At 38.2% G+C, this 23,627-nt stretch overlaps 1 protein-coding gene across 9 annotated transcripts in view; it reads left to right on the forward strand.

The window, feature by feature from the left end:
- Positions 1–1,208: 1,208 nt before the first annotated feature.
- ptprua (protein tyrosine phosphatase receptor type Ua) overlaps positions 1,209–23,627 on the forward strand; it is a 480,983-nt gene continuing 458,564 nt past the window's right edge. For all 9 annotated transcript variants that reach the window (XM_084423701.1, XM_084423706.1, XM_084423703.1 and 6 more), the window contains exon 1: positions 1,209–1,362. In XM_084423701.1, coding sequence (XP_084279827.1) covers positions 1,293–1,362 — 70 coding nt within the window. In that variant the 5' untranslated portion in view covers positions 1,209–1,292. The remainder of the gene's footprint in view (positions 1,363–23,627) is intronic.

The following is a 23,627-nucleotide window of genomic DNA, read 5'->3' on the forward strand; positions in this document are numbered from 1 at the left end:
AAGCCTTACTTGATTGAATTATGTTTTTATATTTAATTTTCAGCTGCTGCCATGTTCTTTTAATACCTGCAGGATTGCCCCTACATGAAAATTAAAATTAGGTTGAATAACATACTGTTCTTCCAGTTTCACCTCTGATATTATAACAGTTGGGTAATTTACTTGTATTACTAACTACAAATGACATCTTCAACAGTGTAATTAGATTAATGTCTACTTATTACTAATTACTAAATCCCATATCAACCTCAACCATTTCAACAATACAAGGAGAGACAAGAAACTGCACTTTTAATGCTTTCAAATAAACAATATACAATTGCATGAATTATTCTTGAATTGACCAAAGTGTGTAGAGGGAGAAGGTTACATAAAAAAATATACCTTTTTAAAATGTATGTTAAATATACAGAATTGTTCTATAGTCTAATGCAATTACATCAGATTTTACTTTAAATTACATAAGAATTAAGAGTAATCCCTTTAATTAAATTGCAGTATTTAGATTACTTGGTAATTAATTACACCCAACACTGTATAACTAATTAAAATGTAAAGGTGAGAAAATGCAGACCTCTTTTTATCTGGCGCTGTTGCCATGGTGACTCATAATATCTGCGCTCCATTGATAATGGCTTTTTATAGTTGTGGTGCACGCGCTTAACTCAGAGTAGGTCAACTCAGAGTTGATTGAACTAACTAATTTCAGCTGTTCTGTAACCGAAAACTCAGAGTTTCCCATCTCAGGGTAAGTCAACTCAGAGTTCAAGTTTTAACTCAGAGTTGGTTGAACCTCCTTTCTGAAACAGGCCCCTGCTTGAAGAGATCTTGAATGCCTAATAATTTTTGTCTAATTTCTTAAACCTATTTTTATATTTAATTTTGTTTTATTGTTTTCATCCGATGAAAACGCTCGTTTCTCATCATGTTGTCAATTAATAATTCAAACTTAGGCTACACGTTGAAACGAACAGACTAGGAAATGAGAACTAGGCCTATGTCGTATTTGTTTTCAAGCTTCGACTGGACGATCAGTTTGCCTCAACAACAATCTATGCAGCAGCTAACTAATGTTTTTTTTGGTGAATAACCACAGAGAGGCGCCATAGCCCTTCCTCTGCTCACTGGGTTCATCTCTAGAGTTGTAAGGGGGTTTAATAGTTTGTCGTGACGTCAGCGGGCAGATCTGGGGTCTGTGCTGCGCGTCTCTGGATGAAACTCAGTGGCGCAGCAGCAGGATATTTACCACACTCACTGACTGTATTTCTTCACCTGCTGGACTAAACGCTACCATGAACCTGTCTGCTGTTCTGCTGTTTCTCATCGCCAGGGTCTGTGCGGAAAGTCTGGAGGGGCCAACAGGTAAGACACGAGTGTTTCAGAGACTTTGATTTCATACCACGGAGTCCAAATCACTCACACACAATCTGTCCTGGGAATTACTGAACATTCAAAACAGACTTCGGAAGCACTTTAATCTCTTATGCATGAGCTGGAAAGTTTAAGTTCCTTAGACATTTAATTGCGTAACGGCTGGCGTTTAATACAACATGTTTGTAGAAAGAAATATATATCTTTTTTTGTGATTTGTGAAGAAGTTTTTATAGGTCTTCATTTTTTTTTGTTTTTTGTTTTAATAATGGTTTTGGAGTGTATATGGAGCTTATGAACATTATTTTACATGATTTTCAGAACTGAATCATGAAGAGACTAATATTAAATAATGACATACGATTTTTGCTTTCTGAATGTGCATGGTTAAATGTTTCAGTTGGCGTTATAAGTCCAAAATAGCTTAAATATGAACTTGGCAGTGTGAAAATGAAGCTATGTTTCATAAAAGCTCAATCCATGAGAAAGGATTTACTTGCTTTTACTCCTTTAAAGGACGAGTCCACCTCGAATGTAAATTTTGTTATCATTCAGGCTACTCAACCTCATGTTGTTCCGAAACCATATGACTTTCTATCTTCTGTGGTACGTTAAAAAATATGTCAGGTAGATTGAGAGCCTCAAACAGTCACTATTCATTTCCATTGTATCGAAAAAAATGCAATGAAAGTAAATGGTGACTGAGACTGTCAGCAGCCTAACATCTCCTTTTTGTTTTCTGTGGAGAAGAAAGAAAGAAGGCTTGGGACAACATGAGGATGAGAAAATGACAGAATAATAATTTTTGAGTGAACTTAAAGAAATTCCAACTTCACCAATGAAAAAAAAAAAAATGAAAAAAAATTGTAATAGTCACCTTCATTTATATAGCGCTTTTAACAATATTGTTTCAAAGCAGCTTAAGAGAGATAATAGAAAATTACCGATTGTTTACGCTTTACAACAGATTAAGTTATTGTCCAGCTAAAGTTAGTTTTGATTGATTGATTCACTTCCGTTGCGAAGATCATTTGTTATTAACTTAGGGGCCGCTAACACACGTTCTAACAGGAAAACCCTTAACGCGCTCCGGCCGCCCATCCGCTCAAAACAGTGGCTGGTGTCTCGAGAACGCACTCCCTGAAATAGGTTCGAAGGTGCAAACGATTATCCGTTATCTCTGCGCAAACCAGCAAAAACGCAGACACACGTTGCACACATGCGCATTACCTGTTCAGTCCAAAGGTATGCGCGTTTGAATATATTTGTGCGCAGGCGTGTAGTCCTTCTTTACAAATCAACCCTCAATAAACTACTTAAACTAATAATAAGAAATGAGAAATGGTGTACCATATCGGCTATTTGTAGCATCAAGTTAATTCTCTGTAGATGATCCATCCACTAATTACTATTACACAAATCTATTTATTCATTCATGAATTCATGGCTGTTCTAGATTAAATCTAGTATTTCATTTTGGCTCAGACTCTGCAAGTAAGAGAATATGAAGAGGTATGCCCTGAGGATCTGCTTCTGTCAGACTCCTGTATATTGCCTCAATATTTACTCTTTTTTTTCTGCTTGTTTAAAGTCTTTTGCTTCTACTTTCATGACATCAACTACAATCACTGTAGCTGTTCTGGTTTTGCTTGTCAGGTCGTGTTGTGGTTTGTAGAGGGTTATACATTTCATTGGACTAATTTAACTTAGAAATGATCTGAGCCTTACAAATGATTTTCGTAATTGTAACCTTGTATACTGATTCAGTCATTATAATTAATGTATTAATTTAGGAAAAAATAAATTTAGATGTTGGCACATGAAGCACATTTTAGCTTACATGACAAAAAAATATTGTGCATAAGGTGCATTTTTTTGTCGTTTACTATCAACATAATTCCGTTCCGTCTATTTGGTGGCATTTATATTTTGTCAGAGTACACGTTGGGCTGTTTACTGATGGATTCCGGGGAGCTTACTGCATGTATTGCGATGTTAAAGTCGATTTTCCTGTGTCTTTGAAGCATCCTTCATACTGTCAGATTACAGCATCACACAGTGGGGTGTGTGGGAGGTAATGAGACCTGAGTGCAAGTTCACTTCACTGACACTCTGACAGCGCGTGTGTGTGTGTGTGTATGTATGTGTGTGTATGGCTGCGATTGGGGGCGAGAAAGGTTACAGAGGGTCTCACACTGCAGAAATCCAAATGAAAGTGAGTGGGCATTTCAGAAAATGTGTTCAAGGACACAGAAGGGTTGCACACTAGGCACTGTCAGGTTTTAAAGGAAAAGTCCATGCCAAAATTACAAATCTGTGTGCTGTTTTTTTTTCCCCCTGTATTTTATTCATACAATGACAAGTTCGTAGTTACCATGGCTGTCAAAATACAGTAAGTAGACTCTTCATTACAAGTCTTCTGAAGCCGGACAGTTTAATTCATTATTCAATGATAATTTTCCACTCTGCTGTAGCTCTGAAATCTCATCCTTCATTCAGCATATTCAAAGACACATGCATTGTCGCATCAGTTTCCCATTGGCGTTTGGTGATGGTGACATAAAAATTGGCATTGCCTGTCAATTTCCTACTTTTAAAATTGGATGTGAATGAGATTTCAGGGAATGGAACAGGTTAATCATGACAAAATGTTCCTTTTAAGGTGAGCCGTCCTTTTAAAAGCAAAACGCACTGTGAGTTCTTCCATACTGAGCGAATGCAGTCTGCTTACTGTATCTGCTTTGAATTACACTCGCGATGTAGTACCACCTATTGCTCTTTTTCACTGTCTTTTGACATTTACAGTTGAAAAACACTCTATGCCTTTACTATATAGCAAACAACTGAAATAGTTATCTGCCGTACATGCTGTTGTGCTTTGGCCACTTCTAAAGGAAACGCTATCAGCTTTGCTTGTGATGTTAAACACCACTGTGTTGTTAAACTGCCATCTACAGAATAAGGCATAGCAATAAAAGAGAGGCTTTTCCTGTTTTAATTACTGTATTAATCAATAATGTGTCATGTATATGTATTAATTACCTGATTCTGTGGAATACTTGAATGTGATTGGTCAGTGGTTACATTTGCAGTCAAATATTAGCATAATTACCACTAAATTGTATAACTGACTGATGACCTGTCATGGCTGTGCTAGTTTTGTTTCTCATTTTACTGTACTCTCTTTTACTCCAACATAATAAAACAATTTATTATTCTATATTCAATTTACTACAATTCTAACCACCTATCTATCCATTAGAGCTTTTCTGAACACTTACCCTGTCTGCAATTGGTTGAATAAACAGATAATATAAGAGATACAAAAAATTAATTTGTTGAGACGATGTCAGGATAGATGGGATGTCGAAGTGTTTACACTTTTTCAGTGGAATCAATATTCATATACACCTTTGCACATTTAGCTGGGATAGGAGAATGCATTTTAACATAAATACAATGACACAAGTCAGCTTGAACCTACAAAATTCGTTTTAGCCACAACCATCTGATATACTTTTTGCATGACACTGAGATGCACCAGGAGATGTTAGATATAAAGAGAGAGAGAGAGAGAGAGAGAGAGAGAGAGAGAGAGAGAGGTTGGTAGAAAAACTACAGAAGAACGAATTGCACTAGAGCAGTGTCCTGAAACCCCCAGCAACCCACCAGAGTCAGCAGAAAAGAGCAAGAGTAGGTGGTTGATATTATGAAGGAGGGCAGCAGAGGGCAATCGCTAGGCTATTCATTCTCTCAAACACTTTCACTCAGTACAGCTGCCTTACTGTCTTAGAGGCAATGAAGGCATCGCACTCACGCTGCACACAATTTCAATTTGTTGTTCAAATCCAGTCTTTAAAACGGACTATTCTGAAATTGATTCTTTGTTCATACAGTGTTTTCAATTTTGCTATATCTACATTTGATGGCATAATTGTAGCAAGCAAGTAGGTGATGAAACTTGCATATAATTAACTTACAATGAAAGTGCTATATATTCACTATACCGCTCTAAAGTTTTGGGTCGGTAAGATATATTTTTTAAAGAAATTATTACTTTTTATCAGCAAGGAAACACTAAATTGACCAAGAAGTCCCAGTTAAGACATTTTTAATGCTACAGAATATTTATATTTAAAATAAATGCTGTTCTTTTCAACTTTTGCTCGTCAAAAATCCTGGGGGAAAAAATCTATCATGGTTTCCACAAAAATATTTATATTTATTATATTAATAAAATATTTTGTTGCAATATTTCACAATATTACTGTTTTACCATATTTTTGATCAAATAAATGCAGCCTTGGTGAACACGAGACTTCTTTGAAGATGTTCTTTATCCTTATTAAAAAATATTACTGATCCCACATTTTTGAACAGTAGTGTAATACATACAGTATATATATACACACACACACACACACACATATCCAAATTACAAAAATAAAACAATGCAAATATTACAAAATGTGACATTAATAAGTGTATAAATCACTTGTTTTTCTGAAGTAACACTGTCCAGCAGCGGCACTCGCTGGTAAAGTTACAGCGGGAGGCCACATCTCTCTTGCCTCCCCTGAGCCCATTGAGTTTTAACAGAGCCCCTAAAGTGTGCGGTGGCTTTGGTGGGGTAACTGAGAATGAATGGGAGAAAGTCACGCAAGAAGAGACAATAGGTGTGTTCGACTTGAAGCAGCATTGCACAGACCGATAATTGTTTGACAACTTTGTACCGCAAGAGTGATTAGAGAATAGACTGTTCTTGCTTTCGAATCACTCTCGTGGTACTTTGATGCCTTGCACAAATTGGTCTGCACAGCACCGCTCAAGTTGATCACACCTAAAGCCTCCATCACGCCACGATTGGATATGATTGGTTCATGAGATAAATCCCGCTTCTTGTTTTCATGCTTGTTCTGTGTTCGTGAATCAGCATGATATGACAATGCTGCTGTGTTTTTATATGTGGGAGTCTTGTCTTGTCATAACGTGTTACTCCACGTTCATTTTTTGCAGCCGTGCAGAATGCGCGCTGATTGTATCCACTTGTGCTGGCTGTGCGTCATCTTCCTGTCCTGTATCTGAATAGACAGCCCTGAGAGATCTCACACCATTGCATCCCTGTGCTGCACTCACCTGCAAGGCATCATGGGATAGCATGCAGGGCCTGTCAGCTCTCACATCCAGGTGCTGTCACTACATTGTTGCTTTTGCTGCTCCCAGAAGCCATTACGGAACAGATGGTGTTTTGCCTGCGGGGTTTGCCCACCCTGTCAGATCCCGTCACACGGTGTTTAGGTGCCCACCTGCCCCTCATCCGCATATACCTTCCTTACAACTCCATCACCAGGGCAACACTTTTTTTATGTAAAGGGAGCCTTTAACATCTCCAATTTAATTTTCTCTTAGCATACAGATGTTAAGAGTAGAGGCATCAGCAGATGGGGATAAAAGAATAAAAGACTGACTATAGTTCTCAAAATGGGATAATCATTAAAAGATGTGAAAAACTAAGATGTGAAAAACAGTCATGTAATTTGAATATATGCTATATGCATTTCATAAAAAAAACAGATATTAGTTACATGCTAAAAATACTCAAACTTTTTTTTTAGAACAACACCTTAGCAACTGCATGACATGCCCTAGCAAACAGCCAGAGCTCCCCAACAACCACATAGCAAAGTGCTTAAACACTAAGAACACCTTAGCAATTATATTGCTGTACACTAGCAACCACCCACAACACCCTAGCAACCACAAACTATTCCAACATGCGTAACCACTCAAAACACCTTAGCAATTGCATTGAAGTGCCCCAAAAACCACCTAGAACACCCTAGCACAACCACTCAAAATACTTTAACAACTACTTGTAACCATGCACCAACAACACCCTAAAAACATGCTAAAATATTAAGAATACCTTAGCAACTGCATGACATGACCTGGCAACCCAGAACACCCTAACAACCAAATAGCAACATGCTAAAACACCTTAGCAACCGCACAATATGCCAGAATCACTCAAGACACCTTAGCAAAACATCTAGAAATGCCTTGGCAACCATTGAGAATACCATTGAGACCACATGGCTACAATATACTAAATATAGCCACAATATAATAAAAAAATAATCAGAAAAACTCAGCAACTACATAGCAGTGTACTACCAACCACTCAGAACACCCTAGCAACCACAGTAGCAATGTGATCATAACAACAAAAAATAGCTTAGCAACTACATGCAACCACAAACAACACCGTAAAAAACATTAGTTACATGCTTAAAACACTAAAAACACCTTAACAACTGAATAACAGTGTCCTAGCAACCACTTAGCAATGTGATCATAACAACTAAAATAGCTTAGCAACTACCTGCAACCACAAACAACACCGTAAAAACCATTAGTTACATGCTAAAAACACTCAAAACACATAGCAACCACATTCACTGGCCACCACCCAGAACACTCTAACAATCATACAGCAATATACTTAGCTCTTAAAACGCTTTCACAACTACATAGCAATGCCCTGGCAACCACCCACAACACCCTAGCTACCACATATTTCATAAGCACTCAAAATACCTAGGCAACTATCTGCAACCAATAGCAACACCTTAAAAACCACTTAGTAACATGTTAAAACACTCAAAATACCTTGGCAAATGCATAGCAATGAGAAAGAAACACTCAAGACACCTTAGCAAACATTTTAGCAAACACCTAGGCTGTGTCTGAAATCGCCTTTATTCACTATTCCCTGCATTAGTCCACTAATAAAGTTCACATGAGGGAGTGAATGAAAACAAGTGAGTGAACTTCGGACATTGGGTGCGCCTGGAAGGGCTGCCGCTTTACCACAGTGCAGGGGTCGCCAAGTAAGTTTGGCATCGGGCCAAAAAAATAAAAATTTGCCACTAGATGGCGGGCCAGAACATAGTCAAAGGATAATTTAAGAAATTAATTGATGAAAAATGCAACTAGAATTGCCTGTGACAGACTGTTACAGTGTATTTTGCAACTGGCAGTGAGCTGTAACACTGTGTTAAATCCTGTAGTAGGACAGTCTTTAACAAAAAGCCACATTTGTGTGACGGTGTCTGGGTTTTACACTGGATAAATTAACAAAGCAGTAGTGTCACGTAACCTGGCAAGTATCTTCATTCACCAACTTGCAACACAGTCACTGCCTTGCTAAAACACACATATATGTGGGAGATGCGGAATGGATCAAAATAAAAATAAAAATAAAAGAGGACTTGAATAAGCCCATTAATGGCATGTTTGAGTCATGCTCTTAAAGGTGCATTTCACCCGTGGGAACATTAATCTTTATTGAAAGTGGGTCATATATGTTGTCGAAATGTAACATAAATTTCGAATTTGGTGCCTTCTTGACCGAGGAAAGACAGAAAGTAACTTTAGGGTGCATTTATATGGAAAACAACAACTCCCACAATGCACAACATTGCACAGCTTCGCAAGCCACTCCCAATAATCCAGAAACTAGGATGGTTCACAACACAAACATCCGTGTCCTCGTCTGATTCAGATATTTCGTCCAGGAGAAATTGGCATTGTTGAAATTCTTTGCAGCAGACGGACTCTATCTCTGTGTCTGTAGGCGCACAGTGAGAGCACAGGCGCCACCAGTCCGCCCCAGCTCGAGCCACTCCAGGCTCCTCGTCCGCAACAGGCAGGTCTTCTGCCTCGGCTGCAGAAGCCGCAGCAGCCGCCTCCTGTTCCTCCATCAGCCTCAGCTGCTCTTTGCTATTTCGGCTCGTAAAGGTAGCCACGAACATCTGATTCGAGTATCAGACTTTCTAAATCCTCTTCTTCCATATCATATTGAGTACCTTCCGCCATTGTCGTAACTTCACATCTGGCTCCACAGCGCCTGTTAGCTTAGCTTCCAAACAAGATGGCGGTTTTTAGTTTCTGCAAGTGCAGTCCCACCCACTTATCTGTAATAGGTCTGTAGCGCGAGTGGGTCCCACCCCCTGGAAAAATGAGGAACGAGTGTTTGTAGTCTCAACCCCTCTACAAAGAAATGGGACTTCCTGCTTAGAATGACGCAAAATGATGATTTTTACATCATTATAAGCAGGAACTGCAGCACTGAAATCCGTATTTCTCCTGTCTCAGGGGAAAATTAGGGAATAATGCACGACCATTCAAAAATATGACTGGGTTTCTAACGATACAAAGCTTAATGCAAATGGGTGAAGTGTTCCTTTAACAAACTATGTTTTATTTCCTTTTTCCATATTGTGAATAATAAATGTGTATATTTTTAATTGGCTTGTTACACAATGGAGCCTACCTTATTGTAATAATTATTTGACGTAGCCTGCTTTTACACTCAGAATTATTCCTTGGCATCCTCACGTATTAAACTGCATTTGTTTTTTTGCGTGCTGGAGGTACGCTATTATGTCGTGTGCAGAGTGATGTTAACATTTAAGCTAGCTGGTGAGAGAAAATGGCTCTATCAAAGAGTCTAAAGAGGAAAGTTGACAGTGAAAATAGGGCATACAAAGAAGAATGGAAAGACAACAATGCGTTCATCCTACCTAGTTTTGTGAATGCAAAGCCGGTGTCTTATCTGCAACCAAGCAACCCACAGACTCTTTTGAATGTCTTTCAGAACTTTTCCAATTAATCTCAAAATAAAACATTGCAGCAAAAACATTCTCGTACTTTTATTTTGAAGGCAAAATCGCTAAAGACGAAGTGATTGTGAGTAACTGTTGCTGTCATAACAGATCTATTTCAGAACCAGCCGCTATCAAAATAATCTGGTTGCAGGCGCGGGCCAGATGGACCGCCTGTTGCCGAGCACTGCCATAGTGTGTGCTTACTTTTTAATAGTTATTTGAAACTTAGCAAACTCGCAGCTCTAGTAGTAAGATGAAAATATTTATCTTGAACTCTGTCATGGAAACTATGTATAAACCTTAAGTAAACAATTTGATAATCAATTAAAAAGGAATTTATACCTATATGATTTTACCCTGTGTACCCACATTGGACCAGCAGTTTGGAAAATTGATGGATGGACGATTCAGCTGCAGGCACCATATTCTACCGTGACTCAGGAATTACTTCGGCACGTGACTCTCACAGTGCATTATGGGTATTCTCTAGCCGTTAAGCGTACATTGGTTGTACACTCGTTATTGCGTTGCATTGTGGGATTGAATGAGTGCACTATGGTTTTGGACACCACTACAAATGTCTGTCCCTTGAAATAGTGCTCTATTTAAGGGGGCAATTTTGGACACAGCCCTAGTAACGCCTTAGCAACCATTGAGAATACACTAAAAGCAAAGCCATATGCAGGGTTTTAGAAATACCAAGGTCCAAAAACTGACAAATTATTGTCTTAAGCCCTATTCGGACATGACTAGTTTTCTAAATGACGTTTGAGTTACAATTATTTTATCATTCAACGTCTGTGAATTTCTGTACCGATTCAGATGGGACTACCATGTCCGTGTTTATTACAGAGGTGGGAATGTGTGTTTTCTATGTGGGCGTTACAAAATTAATGTGCTGTGCTTGCTCACGTATGATGTATATGTCTTTTAATTTATTATTTGTTAATACAATTTTAATTTATTATAAAAACCCTATTTAAGTAAACTTTACGGGTTTATAGAAGTGGCTGTTTATAAGCCCATAAGTGAGGAGAAAAATGTAGACAAGCATCTTACTCTTACCTGACACTGATAATAATATTATTTTAAAACTCTTCATGTAAAACTAATCTTGTCCGAATATATAACTTATAAACAGACCTGTTAAAGCCACATGTTTTTTTTATTTATTTGTTTTTTATTTTTAATAAGTTAATTTTAATGAAAGGCTAACCAAGTTTTGTAACCAAGTTCATTAAATCTATTCCAAATATGCACAAATTAATTCTTATTCTTATGCCTAATATGCTGCAAATCGGCTGCAAATTGAGTTGTTTACATACCTGGATATCATTGTTGGTCATTTAACATTTCTATATCATAATGCAGTTGTCAGATACTAAATGTTAAGCTACATAAATGTCACTTTTTGACCGTTAAAACTGAAGCGTCATGCTGGAATTCACACTTTGCTGCTGTAAACAACAGTAATGGTAATGCCAGCCTTCTTTGATTGGCCATCTCAGTCATTTTGACATTGATGGGTGCTGTTATAATCAACTGATCAGCTCAGATAAGAAAGCACCAATGGACAGTTATTATTTGGCAATTATTTCAATTATTTCCCCATGTTTTCCTCATGGGGACCAAAAATATCCCCATAGGGAGTACCTGACACACACACACACACACACACACACAAACACACACACACACACACACACACACACACACACACACACACACACACACACACACACACACACAATCTCACCTACATCTTGCTGGCAAATTGGCTAAACTCCAGCTGCTACCGTGGCAACATGGAAAGTATGAGAGTTAGAGAGTGCTAGGACTCCTGAACTGCAGAAGACATTGGCATCCTCAGTGCCCTCTTGACACATGACACACACACACACACACACACACACACACACACACACACACACACACACACACAAATGTGGAAAAAAAAAACCCACATAACTCACCTTCTTATGTCCTTCAGAGATGGTTCTTCCTAGTCTGGCAAGCACCGCTTTAGTGCACAGCTGTCCAAACAATTGTCTAACAAAACTAAAGGAGCAGTTCACACTAAAATATAAATTCTGCCATCATTTACTCTCTGTCATGCCACACATTTATTGGAAAAATTATGCCATTGTCATCAAACTTGGCACAATGCATATCAACACTAGATTAAATGTGCAAGTGCATATTAGATTTAAAGGGATAGTTACAAAAGAAGATACACAAAAGAAGATATTTTGAAGAATGTTGGTAACCAACAGTTGATGGACCCCATTGACTTCCATATTATATAAAAAAAAAAAAAAAAAAAAAAAAAAAAAAATACTATGGAAGTCAATGACCATCAACTGTTTGGTTACCAACATTCTTCAAAATATCTTCTGTGTTCAGCAGAAGAAAGACATTCATGCAGTTTTGAAACAACCTTAGCTTATTTAATCAGCCTTAAATGATTACAGAATTCTCTTGAAGTGCATGGTAATGGGTATGACTATGTTTGGTCTTGGCGGAATAGATTTGCTACACTGCTGCTGCTGCTGTAGGTTATTGCTGCTGCTGCGGCAGAGCAAGTACAGGACTTGCTACTGCCAATACATACACAACACTGTGAGCAAGTAGGACATGCTGCTGCTGTACAATATAGCGTACATGAATTAACCGTAGCAGATCTACACAGGTGGAGCTGGGGAAGGTGGAGGGTTTCTTAAAGCGTGCTGCACCGCTAAGGCAAATGCTACCAAAGGTATTTGAAGGTTGAGCACACGTGCTTATTGGCTACTGATACAGCAGGAACCAATCAGCTGTGCCCTATAGATAATGAGGTGATCATGAGCAGGCTGAGTTAGGACCTACAGTATTAGCCTGTGCTATCTATAGTTTCATGATAGAAGTTTGTATTTGTTACTTTGTTACAAAATTATTTTATTAGATTAAAAGATTTTAAAAAATCGTCATTTTCATTAAGTTTAACCGGATGTATACTAAAAATAATTAAAGCTGTAACTGAAATATAAACTATATAGACATTAAATAAAAAATAATACAAATAGCAAAAATACTTCAACTAAACATAAAATGAAAATAGAAATTACAAAAATAAAAACTAATTCAAAATATATATAAAAGAAACCTTTATTAGTACTATTATTACTATGTATTTCTCATTAAACAGACGTCAACATGCAGCAACAAATTGTTTTGTAATTTTTATTTGAATGTGAAGAAACATTATTTCGAAATATACTGTATTAATGCACTTTTGATATTATTTTGATATTTTTTGACAATCAACCACTTTTATCTTTGTATGGACACCTATGGTGTGAACCGTTGGTATTATTTATTCACACGTCTGCACCTTGGCATGAAGTCAGAGGGGAAGGTGACTTTGTCAAGTGTGTCAGCATACTGTAACACCTGGGATAACAGCTGTTTCTTTTTCCCACTGGCGACCCCTCCGGCGGACAGTGAAGTGGGCACCATCACCCACTGAAGAGAGGTCTATTCAAGGGCATGTAGAGACCAGGCCCAGATGGAATCTGCACACTGATTTGAAAGCAAAATCTCATAGATTTCAACATGGAGTTAAATTGAGTTTAGAGTTCTGCACTCTAACTGGCAAATCATCATCAAATTAAATCAAATATTTAATGAATGAACACACAAGAGACTGAGAATGTGTGGAATTTTGTGAATGATGGGCTTTCTCTGCTGAAAACTGAAAAGCTTTCTGCAGACATAGATTCTCCCACAAAATCAACCCATCATGCCTTTGTGAAGAGCTTGTTGTGTCTTGGTCATCAAACAGTATGCAATCATATGAACTGCTAAAAGTCCAGTCTAATGTGTTTAGCAAGCATGCCTCTAACACTCTATAAAGGCTTTATGTTATACACATAAACTATGGACATAATGAGAAGATCATAGACCCCTCCCTCAATGACCCTGTGACCTCACACCCCTCCTCTTCATGTCTGGGGTTTTGTTGAGGATACTGTCAGTGCATCACAGATGTTGTTATGACTGGAGACACTATGAGTGAAACTAGGACAGTAACAATATCAGATATGACCTCATTAAATCAAATCACCACTTAAGAGCCACATAAGCATAAATGTATAATTATAGCATTAATAATAATGTATACATTATATTAAAATACAGTAACTGCAATGATAACTAGAACAGGAAATTGTGTCTGTCAAGGCAAACTTTGAAAGTTGGCTTGACAAAGCATTAATGAAAGAAAGCTTGAAACATGTGCCTGAGATGTACTCTTTGTATTCTTGTTTGTTTCGAAAAACATTTACCATTTTCAATCCATTTTGTGTGTGTGTGTTTGTGTTTGTAAATATATTTTGATATATTTTGGTACTGTACAGAGGCTTGTTGCATGAAGCTAGTTGAGCAAACTCTGAGATTCAATGTAGGTTTAGAGTTGACAAAACCTTACAAATCCAACCTGGTTTAGAGCAGGTTCAGCGGGCTCACAGCGCTCAGTATAAACGTTCTCTGTCAACTCAGGTTTAATCCAGAGTTTGTGATTAACTCTAGAGTGTGTGCACCTGAAAGTGTGACATGTGCGGCAAAAAGCCAATCACACGGAACATGGAGAGCGTCGGTTTTATTCACTTCTCGCAAGAGAGTCGTGCAATTCACTTGATCTCACTTGAAGATGAGATTGTAATGAAAAAGTAATGAATTTAAACACATTTACAAGGCAGGAATAAACACTGAAGAATTTGCTGGACCTGAAGGATTTTTTTCTGAAGAACATTGGGCAGTTTAACTGCTCAGAACAAACAAGGGACTCAAGAACAATCATCACCAAAAAAAAAAAAGTGGATCATCCAGGTAACGACACACAGTATTAAGAATCAAGGGTATGTTAACTTTTAAACAGGGTCATTTTTATAAATTCATAAAGTCAACATGCTTAGTCAAGCCAACATAATTGACCCTTTCTGAGAGACTCACTGTTACTCTTGCCAACTTTGCGTAAGTGTTGGCAGCCAAGATGAATCCAAAGGGATTCTCTTATTCAAAGAAAAGGCTGGATTGATTTCAGATAAGACTGAAGTTGCATCTTAAATGCTGATGATGTGCAAATGTTTGAGGGACAACTTTGGAGCATTTGGTGTTCTGACTGGAAGCGCTCTGTCAACTTTGTCATTCATGAACTTGAGCAGTTTGGAGAAGCATGTTGTGATGATGCAATCCTGGTTTCTGTGTTCAGAAGAGTACAGGAGTAGGAGGAATAGGCATTGGGAAGGTTGCGGCAAAGGAAGGAGGAAAAATACATAGAATACCCCCCCACTTCGGATGCTTTCTGGCACTATTTTTAAACTATGGAGGGCGTTAACAAGAGAGAAAACAAAGGTTTTGCTCAGTAATAGCAACTTCCTCGAGGGTCTGTCAGGCCTGGTTGCTGCGGAGAAGATGTGACTGTAGTGGGCCGAACCTAGAATGGACTTCAGCGTTCAGCCTATTTGTTCCGGATACGTCTTCAGCATTCCCATCTGAAATAACCCATCTTCGTATACCCTCCCACATCACGCACTCTCTTATTGTTTTCATTCCCCAGACAACCCATTATTACATGCTGAGGCGGAAAGTGGGTTATGTTTTGGAACCGAAATCTGCATTCTCTCGATCTCTCACTCTCTCTCTCTCTCCATTGTCCGTTACTCCCTCATTCATGTGTAGCAAGAAAAAAAGACAAAGCCACTTCTTAATTAAGGCCGCCAATCATTTGGAAGACAGATTTGGGTGTGGAAACGGATCCACGCGGCATCCAAATCACACTGGGCAAATCTCTATTGTCAGCGCTGGATCCTGGGACAATGGAAGTCGTGGTCTGTCACCGATTAATTGGGAGCACAGATTAGGAGCAATTATTTTTTTTTTCGTTCCCTAGCCTTCTCACTCCCATTCAACAGGCAGTGAGAGAGAGAGACAGGTGCAAAGAATCAAGCTTCTTAGCCCGCCCTGACACCAATCTGCTTGTCTTTTCGTCTGTTAACCAAAGGATGTCAAGTAAAGCTCTGGAGTCCTGCATGTTTAATTAATAATCTGTTGGAGAGGGATTATAGAGTGACAGTAAGAGAGATAGAGACAGGGGAAGAGAGAAGAGATAGTATCACAGGCTGCATTGTGTCTGGGTTCATGCAGTTAAACTCAAGGATTAGCGACAATTTACAGAGAGGAAGACCGAAAGAAAGTTGGCCTCAGATTGGTGGGCAACTATGGGAGTCCTGGAAAAAATTGAGGTGAAACTTCACAAAAGTGTTCTGAGATAATGTGCACATGGGTTCAATTGGACTGGAATCGTCCAGTACAAGTTTTTTTTTGTTTGTTTTTTTTTTAACTATGAAAATGGTAGTTTGTTTGTCAATCCATTCCATCTGTATGTGTTCCAGTCCAATTTTTGCTTAATCCAGTCCACATAAAGTTGAAGTTCATTTCCAGTTAGTTGAGAACCCTGGTAGGGGCAAAATCACAAAGTAACAAGTGTAATATTGTACATTTATTCATAGTATGTGTGTATTTCATTTTTAATTTGGTAACACTTTAGACATTCTACTAAGCATAAGTAACTTTGCTCAACTCAACTTATTAGTAGATGCATTAGTAAAATCTGCTAACACTTTATTTTGATGCTTCCCCAACAGGCATTCTACTGACTATAAGTAACTTTGCAACTACAACTCAACTTATATCAATATATTACATAACACCTAACCCTAACCTAACAGTTTACTAACAGTCTACTTCTCTAATGTGAGTTAGTTGACATGTAGTTGCAAAGTTACTAATAGTTACAGTAGTAGACCACCGAAAGAAAGTGTAACCGACATTTCATAATCCAATTGAAATATGCTTAATAGGCATAAATAGACATCCTTAATTGCAGTTCTGGCAGAATTTGTGACAAACCTGTTCTAACTTTGTTTTGGCATTCTATTTTGGCGAAAACACACAGGTTTATACCTGCAACATTTGATACCTCCAAGGGTTTAAAATGAGATATGTGAGTCATAGGCATAGTATTATTTTCAAATGCAACCTACACCACTGAGTCACCGGATTTGCCGAATTTGCCAAGTTAGATGCTTCAAATCTTTGAAAGATTTTGTATTAATTAGTATTGTATTAAATTAGTAAACTTTGTATTCATATTTGCTTTGAGAATTGTGTGTGAATTCTGTACTTCTCAATGGAATGAATGGAGGTATAGACACATTTTAATTGCTGTGGTATAGTTTATACAACAACATACAGCTATACAGCAGGAGACTGCTGCATTTGAACGTCCTACCACTTTTTTGGACTCTAGTTGTATCATTTCATCAGTCAGTTTACCCACCTCCAAAAGTCAAATACGTAGCGCAACATGTCAGTGCCAGTCTGGCTGTCTGTTTGGGTGGTTCTTTGCCTGTATAAGCTGGAAATTCCTGCCACTTTTAAAGTCATTCCAGAGTGATTGCATTTACAAGATGAGCACACATGAATGGAATCACAGTGTCATAATTTCTAGTGGGAAACTTGCATTTTTTTTGTACTCCGGATTTCTGAGTTGAGGACGCATCAGTTGAAAAATCCCAGGAGTTGATGACGGACTAGGGAACAATAGTTCTAAAACCTCTATATCCCAACTGCTCTCAGATCAGAACGAAAGCCCAACATCTACCAACGCACTAGCAAGAACACACTGAGATCTTAGAATAAACCAACAGCATCAAAGAATATGTTTGAATCCCTGAGGCTGATGAGCCAGTCTCACATCTGTCAGAACAGATGCCTTCATCTTAACACCCATTTTTATTTGAAGTTGATATTTTAGATTGTGGCTCTTGGTGAAAAGAGTAGCAGTTGTGTGAGAGATGTGATGAATGTGTGTATGTGAAAAGAAGTGTGAAGAGCTTTTACATATTTTGATGACGCCAGTGGGAGAATGTTTGAAATACTCTCAAACTGCTTTGGAGTGTCATTTTTGTCTGACGGGGCATTCAGTGATTCTGTCAGCAGCTTTTTCACTGCATATGATCTTCAAGGTGGAGCTATTTACCATACAAGCAGTCCAGACGAACCCCAGGAAAGTGGACAAATCATTGCAGGCATGGTGTGAAGGATGTGTAAAGAGACTAGCTAATGCTATTTTTTCTATTTACTGGGGTTTTCACTGAGAATTTGTTGACTAACTGTCAGAACATTATGGTATTGCTTGCTTTTCGATAGTATAAAGTATATAGTTTTATAAAAAAAAAAACTTAAAAAAAAAAACTTTTGTCTCCTAATTTCAGCATGGTGTTTTCTTGGGTGTGATGTTGGTGGTTGTGGGGTAAAAGTCCCATTAAAACAAGTTAGTCTACTTGACGGCTGCTATATTCTATAGGTATGCAAGTATCTTCTTGAATGCAAAAAAAATCTCCAAGATAGTTGGATAATTACCGCAGTATTTAAATCAGCAATAAAATGAACAGAACAGAACTACTGCATATCCTAAATTTAGGTGCTTTAGCTTTAATCAGACTAAAAACTGTATTTTTTTCCTGGCAGGATTAGTTAACATGCATGCACAGTCTACAGTAAATAAACTGGACCATTGGCTCTTTGAACTGGAAGGCTGGTCTTTAGTTCCTGCAGTTGCTATAAGTGTTCTTCCACTGTTTTTTTATGACTATTTGTCTCCTCCCCCTTTAAAGTCACCATGTAATCAAAATGTACAGTTCTCATTTTTTATGGAATATTGCAGTGATTATTATAAATGATTATAAACAACATCTCTTCTCTGATGATGGGTGCACCGGAGCGAAGACTGGATAATGATAAATCAGAAATCAGCAATGATCCAACAGTCTAATCAATTCCTGATATACAAAATCAAGCTCCACCCTATTTCAATGAGATACAGTATATGTCACAATAGAAAAAAAAAAAAGACAATCACAATTTCCTTTTCATGCAGACTTTCATTTCTTTCATTTCGAGTCAGAAAAGTGAGTTCCTAAATTTCCAGCAAATCATTGGGTTCATCTATCTCTCTTTCTTCTTCACACACACCATTTCCAGTTTTGATTTGAGACCAATTTATTCTGGCACAGTGACATCACGGGCACCAGTGCAGAGCGGCACTACACGATCTGAATGCAGGAAAGCAAAATGCCAATGAGAAAAAAAAGACACTCATTATCAGAACCACGGGAGTGAGACGGATAAAAGTGTGTGTAGTGGGAGGTCATTTGAAGGACACTCTTCATTATCAGAATGGTCATTGATGCTGATATGTGACCTGTGATCGATGGAGTGTGTATGACAATAGAGTGCTTGTCTTCAGAGCTCACTGCAGCCCTTGTATTTTCAGCGCTGTTGGACAGCCTCAATGGCAGCTTCATTCCCATGGGAGGCTGTGTGTGTGTGCTTGTTTTACTATATCGGTAGGGACTTCAACCTGAATGCACACTGACTCATGGGGACTTGTGTCACCGTGGGGATCTAAATTGATGTCCCCATGAGGAAACAAGCTTATAAATCATACAGAAAAAGTTTTTTTTGTAAAAAACGCAGAATGTTTTGTGTGATGGGGAGGTTTAGGGGTAGGGTTAGTGTAAGGGTAAAGAATATACAGTTTGTACAGTATAAATACCATTATGTCTATGGATAGTCCCTGTGTTCATGCCAACAGTACTGTCACTATCAAGGCAGAAAATATGACTATACCACACTTGCCAATCAAATTCATAAAAGACAGGACTGTTTTGACTGTTTATTTATGATTTGAAAGAGCAATTACTGCAACATTGTAACCAGAAAAGACTTTAGGACACTGCAGCCTTAGTTCAGTTATGACTTTATTTAGCATTGTGCTACTAGAGACATAGGACAATTTAAAAACATATTCCAGGTTAAATTCCACTTTAATAAATAAATAAATAAATAAACAAAGAGGTTTTTTATTTATTTTTTATTTTTTAAATGCAGACAAACTCAGATGAGATAAAGACTTCAGTCATATGTGTATCATAAAGGTGTGGTCACATTTCTTTATCTCATGTAATAGTTAAAGTTAAACAGTATAATTTCAAGGTTAACATTATATTGGCCAGGGCCTGCACAACATAAGCAAAAAAAATAAAAATACACACACACACACACACACACACACACACACACACACACACACATATATATATATATATATATATATATATATATATAAACACACACACACACACACACACACACACACAAATACATTTGAAGCTGCTGTAAACATCAAACAAAGTAGCAAAATAGTGATTGTTTGCGAACTGGTTTCCCAAACACTCCTTCCCCTTTAATTTCTGAGCTAGGTCTGTCTGTAGAGCTTTTCTTGTACTAAATTTGGGATATTACTTTAAAGTTTCTTAAAGGTTTCAAAAATTAGTGAGTGTAAGTTCTACCACTTTAATCCAGAAATCACAAAGTCCCTAGCTGTGTGTATCCATGACCTTCAGTGAGTCTTAACACACCTATCAGGAGCCCCGCTGGGTTTGTCTCTCCTTACACTGTCTCAAGCAGTTTCTGGGACATCTAACAGTAGAAAGTAGGAAAAAAGTGATGAAATGAGGGCCATCTCCCCTAAGCCGACAGAAGACGGGTTTTATGCATTATCCTGACCATAGTGACCTCTCATGGAGCATTCTGGGTCAGTGTCACAGAGATAAATGAGAAGACTGGAATATTTTTTTCTGTCAGATTGATCTTTTTTCACTCACAGGAGGGGAAGGGATGTGTGAAGATGAGGAAAACAAAGGAAAGAGGATAAGACGGGGAAATGAGAACAGACAGATGCTCTACAGCTCAGCTTCTGTCACATCAGCAGCACAAAAGCTATTAGGAGATTTTAAAGCAATAGTTCACCCTAAATTGAAATTCTGTTATCATTTACTCACCCTTATGTCATTCTAAAACATCTTTCCTCTGTGGAAAAGGAGAAGTTTACCAGAATGTGTGTGTTGCTCTTTTCCATACATTAAATGTAGACCCATTGCTTTTGCTGCAGTCACCAGCTTCTCAGATTTGACAATAAGAGCTCAGTAATCTTACTCGTGTCTCTTGTAGAGGTATAGAGGAGATCTCCGCAATTCCTCAAGTTGTGTTCAGATTTACCAAGATATATCTTCTTGTATATCTGGTTGTACCCCTTTATTACCCAAAACTTAACATATTGTTCCCTTATACCTACACGGAGGTACACTATAATTACAGAAACATACACCGTAATTTTGGTTTACTTACGAAGTTCTTTGCAGGTTGTAAATTTGCTTGTTACCCCTTTATTACCCAAAACTTAACATATTGTTCCCTTATACCTACACGGAAGTACACTATAATTACAGAAACGTACACCGTAATTTCGGTTTACTTACGCAGTTGTTTGCGGGTCGTATATATGATATATGACAGCGCTGAATGCGTCCGACTCTGGCTCAGCGCCAGCAAACGCGCGAAAGCACAGTTTGAATCTGGCAGTTATGCGACGTCACTGAACATTCTAAATGTGGCACTGTGACTGTCACCATACTCTCAGGGGCACAGAAATAAAAACCCCATATATGAGACCGTACCGCTCAAAAGGTTAATCATGCGGGTCATGGCCGATCACGTGAAAATCGGCCAATTCCGGTCACCAGCCGATCAATCGGTGCATCTCTATTTACTAATACATTATTAAAATGAAATGGTTAGCATACGTAGCCTTTAGCATTGTATATTTTTGCCTCATACAGTGATCCGAAAAACCATCAGATCTCTAGGAAGCTGGTTGTTTGTTAAGATAACATGGGGAATGAGCCGCGGTGTTGACAGTCTCCTGACTCAGGTAAACTCAGCCTTTGTTCATGACCACTTCTCAAGCCTCAGTTGGCCAGCTTTGGAACAAGGTATTCGGCGGGCCAAAAATCCCTGGTCGTTGGCCCGATGAGGCCCGATCAAGCCCCGGAAGTGAGAAACGCGACTGGACCTGGCACTGGCATAAGCACACTTGCTTTTGGCCCAACAGTGGAAACATGGCCACTGTTTTCTGATTTTCAAATGTTTTTCAAATTCACTTTGCATGCACTTAAAAAGGAGGACTCCGTCTCAGACTGATATGTTAAAACTGACACAATTGTTACTGTTCATATCACTGTGTGTCAAGTGCTAAGGAAGCCTCTCCGGTGCTGAAACTTGACCAATCATAGCAGAGTAGGCTTGCAGAAAGGAGGGTTTTAGAGAGACCGAATCGGAGAACAAATCAAACACTTTGAGAATTGAGGTGATGTGCAATGTATATTATGAGAAAATTAAAGTGTTTTTTTTTTACCTTGGATGCATGTAAACTTATTGTAGGAGACTTCCAAAACCAAATTAGGAACCTTTAAAAAAATAATAGGGGCGCTTTAATAAATGGATAATGTGCTGGCTGGATTAGCAGTAAATCAAAGCAGATTGCTGCATCGTTTCGAATGGAGCCTGTAAATGCTCATAATTAATAATTAATAATGGTTATGTGTTGGATTTGTTTTACTGTGCATCAATTTAATCTGCAACATCAAACTTCTGAGAAGCGGGAGACTTGTATTTTCTCTTCATTTAATCTCATTGTTTCCTCCAACTTTATTTTCTGATTTTTCTTTCCTGTGGGAACTAACATGAAGCATTAATGTACCATCATTCAACCATCATTAAAACAGAAAGTAGAAAGCTAAATAAAGGACAAAATCCTGTGTGGTGGTTTGTGCCCTTCAACGTGGCAACTATTAAGATTACCTAACTAGCAGTTACTGTCAGGTTGCTCATTATCTCAATTATCCTCATTATTGCATTCCAAACGAAATGGTGACCACGTATTTCAGCTTTCAGTGACGAAGCATATTTTCATGAAACATCCGGAAAGCTGAAAGCCAAGTAGATGCTTTCACTGCACATGGCAGAAAACGGTACAAAAAGTCAAACACAAAGTTCAAAGGTGTAATAAGGAGTCAGAAAAGATAAGGGAAAAAGAAAAACTTGACAAGACTCTCCACAGACAGCCCCAGGGAAATATACCAGGGCAGACAGAGAATTATAAATTATAAACAAACCTCCAAACCCACAGTCATACTGAACCTCATGATAACAACAGTCCTGAGCGAATTCTAAAGAGGGTTCGACAAGATAAAGCACCATATCTGTGTGAGAGATGTGAGGTTTGCTCGAAACTGAGAAGGCAGTTGTGGAAAGGCAAGGTTTTGTGGATGGTAGAACCTAACTCTCAACACAGACTAGCACTTTTCTCTCACACATCTACTACTAATGGTCTACAAAGTTTGGTACTTTTTTGTCTTTTTGTTTAGGTCTTGGTTACTGTCTACTTTTGCTGTATAAAAGACATTTGCAAGCTGAGGTTCTGAAAACCTGCTTGTGCTCTGGGTCTCTGTAATACTGTTTATTGTCTTCGTACAACATCACTATAACATCTTTACTCTGGTAGTTTTATTCAAATTCCCCCTCAGGGAGGGGATTCCCATAACGATGAAGCTGTAAATTCCACACAGTTGTCCTCTTCGGACA

This window comes from Rutilus rutilus (assembly GCF_951802725.1).
Source record: "Rutilus rutilus genome assembly, chromosome: 11".
In the NCBI taxonomy this organism is placed as follows: Eukaryota; Metazoa; Chordata; class Actinopteri; order Cypriniformes; family Leuciscidae; genus Rutilus; species Rutilus rutilus.